This window comes from Oncorhynchus tshawytscha, linkage group LG31 (genome assembly GCF_018296145.1).
Source record: "Oncorhynchus tshawytscha isolate Ot180627B linkage group LG31, Otsh_v2.0, whole genome shotgun sequence".
NCBI classification, from domain to species: Eukaryota; Metazoa; Chordata; class Actinopteri; order Salmoniformes; family Salmonidae; genus Oncorhynchus; species Oncorhynchus tshawytscha.
Window position 1 is genome coordinate 24,796,748 of NC_056459.1, and position 6,903 is coordinate 24,803,650.

The window sequence follows — 6,903 nt, forward strand, 5'->3', positions numbered from 1 at the left end:
AGTAGCTAATGGGGATCCACAATAAATACAAGATACAGTAGCTAAATGGAAACGCACCCTAGCAGGCAAATGTCATCTATTTTCAATGCAACTTTCTAAATGTCAACAGCAACAAAAATGACTAGACAAGTTAATGGAAACACAGTTAATGACAAATGTATACATTTTGGAGGAAATTATACCACCACCCAAAAGGACACTTTAGAGAGTGGAAAGGCAAAGGGGCAGAGCCCTATCTGTGCACGTGCATGTCTGTAGTAACAACCCGAGGTAAGAGTTGCTCTCAGGGTCAGCTGATCTAGGACCCAATTACCCTCTACAAATCATAACCTGAGGAGGAAACCAAAAATGATCTTAGATCAGTATCTAAGGACACGTTTGTCCTATTCACCATAGCACTGCTTCACCTGCCATACACTGAAAATGCACCTGTCAGACGAGATAGACAGACTAGATGGGGAGGGAGGGTGGAGTCTATTCTCTTGTGATAACTGTACATGCTAGTGGTTCTACCTGTTACACCTGCTCTGACATCAACTTCCCTCCCCCCGCCTCTGCCTCTCCCATGTGTCAGCTGAGCCACAGGAGGAATCGGCAGCATGGATCGTCTCTCTGTCTGTCCATAGACAAACTGCCCCCATCTACAGATAAAGAAAGAGGAGTGTCAGTGTTAGACTAGCCCTAACCTGTTCTCTCTCTTTCTCCTTCATTTTCACCTCTGTTACACTGTCTCACTACATTGGCGCCTTGGGAGACAAGAGAGAGGCTTGTCTCTGCTGTTCTCTCTCTTTTTCTCTCGTTTTCCCTCTCCTGGGACCTAATGCAGTAGCGCCCCTATACCAGGCGGAGGAGGAACCCACCAGGGCTCAACAACGGCACAGTATGAGTGACGAAAGCTACAACTTTGTCTTCAAAGGTGAGCCTTGTTTGTCAAAGAAGCTGATTCTGTGTGTAAACAAATCCCCTGGGATGTCCTTTGGGTGGTGGACCATTCTTGAAACACACGGGAAAGTGTGTGAAAAATCCTGCAGCATTCCAGTTCTTGACACAAACTGGTGCACCTGGCACCTACTTCCATACCCCGTTCAAAGGCACTTAAATATGTTGTCTTGCCCATTCACCCTCTGAATGGTACACATACACAATCCATGCTTATAAATCCTTCTTTAACCTTTCTCTCCCCGTTCATCTACACTGATTGAAGTGGATTTAAGTGACATCAATAAGGGATCATAGCTTTCACCTAGATTCACCTGGTCAGTCTACGTCATGGAACGAGCAGGTGTTCTTAATGTTTTATAAATTCAGTGTAGATGGTACTGTTGTACCTGAAACATCTAACATTGTACCCAAGAAACGTAATAATGATACAAGTAACTGACTAAATAAAGGAAACAGCAACAAGATTCTACATGTTTCTGGAACTCTATTGGATGGATACGACACCATTCTTCCACAAGAAATTCCATCATTTGGTGTTTTGTTGATGGAAATAGAAAACGGTTTCTCAGGCACCGCTCAAGAATCTCCCATAAGTGTTCATTTGGGTTGATATCTGGTGACTGAGACGGCATATGACTTACATCGTTTCATGCTCATCAAACCATTAAGGGAACATTCGTGCCCGGTGGATGGGGGCATTGTCATCCTATGGGGGCATTGTCATCCTATGGGGGCATTGTCATCCTATGGGGGCATTGTCATCCTGGTAGCCAAAATAATGGCTAAAATAATGGCCTGCCCAGCATTTTTATATATGACCCTAAGCATGATGGGATGTAAATTGCTTAATTAACACAGGAACCACACTTGTATGGCAGCACTTGCTTTCAAAATACTTTGTATCCCTCATTTACTCAAGTGTTTCCATGATATCTGTCATCCTTTAGTGGTTCTGATTGGTGAGTCTGGTGTTGGGAAAAGCAACCTGCTGTCTCGCTTCACCAAGAATGAGTTTAACCACGACAGCCGCACCACCATCGGAGTGGAGTTCAGCACCCGCACTGTTCAGCTGGATACCTTCGCCATCAAGGCTCAGATCTGGGACACGGCAGGGCTGGAGAGATACAGAGCCAACACCTCCGCGTGGGTGCACACATCAGGACACACACATATGTGCACACATCAGAACGCATGCACGGACATACACACACACTCCTTGTACACAACAAATACATTAGAGTGCTAGAGAGCCAATCACCTCAGTGTGGATAGATACACACACTTAAAATGCGTTCGGAAAGTATTCAGATCACTTGAATTTTTCCACATTTTGTTACGTTACAGCCGTATTCTAGAATTTATTAAAAGTATTTTTTTCCTAATTAATGACAAAGCGAAAACAGGCTTTTAGGTTTTGCAAATGTATAATAAAAAAAAACAGAAATAACTTATTTACATAACTCTCTCTCTCTCTCTCACTTTCTCTCTCCAGGTACTACAGAGGGGCGGTGGGGGCTCTGCTGGTGTATGACATCACCAAGCACCTAACCTATGAGAGTGTGGAGCGTTGGTTGAAGGAGCTGTACGACCACACCGACCCCCACATGGTGGTCATGCTGGTGGGCAACAAGAGTGATCTGGATACGCTGAGGACCGTGCCCACCGAGGAGGCCAAGGACTTCACAGGTGATAATTTACTTACCAGTTAGTTAAAAGTTACTAGTTACTTACTAGTTATTTACCAGTTATGAGTTACTTAGCTACTAGTTAGTTAATAGTTATGTACCAGTTACTTACCAGTTACCTGTAACTTAGTTACTAGTTACACAAGTGTGCAATATGCAGTCAACGACAGAAAGTGGCAGAATATTGCAAAATGTTTCATATAGCTTTTCGATAGAATAGCATGGTAATGTAAAAGAAATGACCAACTTTGCATCAATGAAAATGAATTCTATGGTTGGTTCTTAGCATGATTGAGTATGATGTATGTAAGAATATAGTCAACAAGGTATTCCTACTCATGCAGAAAAGAATAGCCTCTTGTTTATGGAGACGTCAGCTCTGGATTCTACCAACGTTGAAGCTGCTTTCCAGGAAGTTCTCACAGGTTCTTATGTTGCTCTTCTACTTCATACCTTTATCTAGAAAACGTTAGACAACACCATGTCATGGTGTGTGTGTGTGTTTGTGTGCGTGCGTGCAAGTAAGTAAGTAAGTAAGTAAAAGACCAGCATCACTTTTTGACGTGATGATACCTGTTACCCCCAGCGATCCACAAGAAGGTGGCCAGTCGAGAGGTGCCCCGCGTGTCCATCACTGCCTTGACCCTGTCCAGTACTATTGGAACAGCTAGCGACGCCCAGGAGAAACGCAGTACCTGCTGCAAGAACCTCTGACTGGTTCTGACCAGGTTTGACCTGTTCTATCTGATTATCTTCAGTTCTACACAGAATCTTCCTACTCTGCCCTCATTCAGGTTAAAGGGAATAGTGTATAGGACTGTCCAAACCAAAGACCAGGCAAGTCAAATCAAGTCACATTTAAATTACAGTGCATTTCACAATTCTCAACAAGACAGATTTAAGAGACATGCCACATTTATGTACAGTTGATCAATGTTGACACTATTGGTGCTACTGCTTGGCTAAATGTTGCTGACCACAACATATTTTTTCTTCTTCTGTATGCTCGTTTTTAAACTGTATTAGTTATTATACAGCAAATAAATCTTGATTTGGTATATTCGAAAGGAGGAACTACATTATTTTGGTATGTACATCATGTCAGGTTGACCACATTAAAAAAAATCGCAAATGCGGAACAGCGGTATGATTTGCGTGATATTCGAGTGACAATGTAGCTTACACACACACTCACACACACACACAAATCCCCCTCCCGCTGCACTAACAGAGCTAATTGAATAGCACGTAGCATAGTCTTTTGCCTCGCGAAAAATTTGGTGATGCAGAAACGAGAGACCACTTTTGTGTCTGTTTTATGAAAATCTGCAAATATTTGGCCAAGAAAACATTTCTTGTTGGTCTCAGGGAATGTAAAACAGTTAGGATGGGAGACTTAAAACCTCTCTGGGATAGGGGGCAGCATTTTCACTTTTGGATAAATAGCGTGCCCAATTTCACCTTCCTGCTACTCATGCCAAGAATATAAGATATGCATATTATTAGTATGAGTATAACAGAACTTATGTAGCAGGCAAAACCCCGAGGACTAACCATTCAGATATATATTTTTTGAGGTCACTGTCTATTCAATGAGTTTTCATTGGGAAACAAGATTTCTAAGGCACTTGTTTGCAGTTCCTACCGCTTCCACTGGATGTCACCAGTCTTTGGAAATTGGTTGAGGTTATTCCTTAGTGTAATGAAGAAGTACGGCCATCTTGAATTTGGGTCATTTGAAGTGGACTTTTTGAGAAGGCCCCTGACTGGAAAAGTAGCATGAGATTGTTGTCTTCCTGTATTGAACACAGATTGTCCCGTCTACATTTGATCGATTATTAACGTTTAAAAATAACTCAAGTTGTATTACAAAAGTAGTTTGAAATGTTTTGGCAAAGTTTACAGGTAACTTCTGAGATATTTTGTAGTGACGTTGCGCAAATTGGAAGCTGTTTTTTTCTGGATCAAACGCACCAAATAAATGGACATTTTGGATATATACTGACGGAATTAATCGAACAAAAGGACCATTTGTGATGTTTATGGGACATATTGGAGTGCCAACAAAAGAAGCTCGTCAAAGGTAAGGCATGATTTATATTTTATTTCTGCATTTTGTGTGGTGCCTGCAGGGTTGAAATATGCTACTCTCTCTTTGTTTACTGTTGCGCTATCATCAGATAATAGCTACTTATGCTTTTGCCGAAAAGCCTTTTTAAAATCTGACATGTTGGCTGGATTCACAATGGGTGTAGCTTTAATTTGGTATCTTACATGTGTGATTTAATCTAAGTTTGAATTTTATAGTTGTTTTTTAAAAATTTGGCGCTCTGCATTTTCCCTCGCAATTAGCCAGGTGGGACATTTGCGTCCCGCCTATCCCAGAGAGGTTAAAACGGGATTGAGTGAAGTAGCAGCAGATATCTTGAATGAGCAACTGATGAGCATCACAAGTTTGAAGAAATTAGCTCAGCCTATTTTGGCTAAGTCTCGTTTTGCGCTGAGCAGAATATCAGATCTCACCAACGATTGGCTAAATCTCGTTTTGCGCTGAGCAGAATATCAGATCTCAACAACGATTGGAGAAGTGTTTAACATCACCAGTCGGTTTAGGCTACCAGCAAAAGAGACAGGTTGGAATCAATTCGCATCAAATGAATAGGACGTCTGAGTGAAATATGGGACAAATCTACCTTTAGTAAATTAGTGGGGGTTTAATTGGTTGATAAAATGTGGGACATGATTGTTTGCGGGAAGTGGGACAAAAGGCCAAAATTTGTGACTGTTCCGCACAATCTGGGACATGTGTCAACAATTATTTGCATGTGTGGTTTGTCACCAAGATGAAAAAACGGTATGAGGTTTTGCGTTGACAAAATGGGAACACTTGTAAAGGTTAAATTAATGACAAGTATGTTTGGCTCGGAGACTTGGTGAAGACCAAGTAGAAAGATTCATGAATTTGAAATTTTGAAGTTTGATATTGCAGTAACTATGCACTGTATGTAACATTTTGTAATAGACATGTATTTTACAACCAACTTGTCATGACTCTTTTTAATTGAAGATTTCTTACACGCTGACTAGACCCGGCGCCGCCTGCGTCCGCACACATGTGGATTTTGTCCCCCCACACCAAACCCAATCAGGACATGGAGGTTGAAATATCAAAACGAACTCTGAACCAACTATATTCATTTGGGAGACAGGTCAAAAAGTATGAAACATTTATGGAAATTTAGCTAGCTAGCTTACTGTTGCAGGCTAATTTGTCCTGGGATGTAAACATTGGGTTGTTATTTTACCTGAAATGCACAAGGTCCTCTCCTCTGACAATTAATCCACACATAAAAGGGTAAACTGAGTTCATTTCCAGAAATCTCTCCTCCTTCAGCCTTCTTCTTCTTTGGACTTTATATGGCGCTTGGCAATCAACTTTAAGGTGCATTACTACCCCCAGCTGGACTGGAGTGTGGACCTCAATTAATCTTTCAATCACCCACGTTGGTATATGCTCCAAAAAACCAATGAGGAGATGGGAGACTTGCAGTGCCTCAAGCTTCACTAATAAAACCACGTTCTATCTTAGTGCCTAGCTATGCAGACACTCGTTGATGCGAGCGAGCAGTGTGTGTGCAAGGATTGAATAACATGTATGTGTACATTTATTTTGCGACACAGGCTGTGTGGTCTGCATGTGAGAGATTGCTGAGTACTCTGTCATTCACTCTCACTATTATCCTCCAGAGGGCAGTGCTGTTTAAAATACATCTACGGTGGTGCGAGGACTCAACAAAGTGGTGTCTCCATAGGTCTACATTTGATATGTAATTCCTTATCACACATATTTCCTTCAGTAGTTTATGAATAAATAAACATCATAAACACAGATAAATGTTTGATCGGTCTTATTATGGGACTTTGACCTCATCTACATTTCGATTGAGTCAGTCTGAGCGTGGTGTCTAGTTAAGTGTTTGTGTTGGTCAAGGCCCATGTCATTGTCTCATAACACCCACATACTATGTCATTCTCTGTCAAACACACCTGTTTAATGGTACCTGGTTAGAGAGGACAGCAGTGTCAATGGAGGGAGAGATTAATTCTCACAAACAATACTAGTCAAAAGTTTGGACACACCTTGTCATTCAAAGGTTTTTCTTTATTTTACTATTTTCTACATTGTAGAATAACAGTGAAAACATCAAAACTATGAAATAACAAATATGGAATCATGTAGTAACCACAAAATTGTTAAACAAATCAAAATATAGTT

General features: G+C 41.2%; 1 protein-coding gene across 2 annotated transcripts; it reads left to right on the forward strand.

Moving 5' to 3' along the window:
• On the forward strand, window positions 1–3,687 carry LOC112229450 (ras-related protein Rab-25-like). Of its 2 annotated transcripts, XM_024395286.2 has the most exons (5): window positions 9–916; window positions 1,890–2,085; window positions 2,435–2,628; window positions 2,972–3,052; window positions 3,214–3,687. In XM_024395286.2, exons 1-5 carry the CDS (start codon window positions 883–885, stop codon window positions 3,339–3,341), a joined length of 633 nt encoding a protein of 210 aa, XP_024251054.1. In that variant the 5' UTR covers window positions 9–882; the 3' UTR covers window positions 3,342–3,687. The 2 variants fall into 2 exon arrangements, with proteins under 2 accessions (XP_024251057.1, XP_024251054.1); XM_024395289.2 differs by lacking the exon at window positions 2,972–3,052 and having other exon boundaries at window positions 1–916.
• The last annotated feature ends 3,216 nt before the right edge of the window (window positions 3,688–6,903 follow it).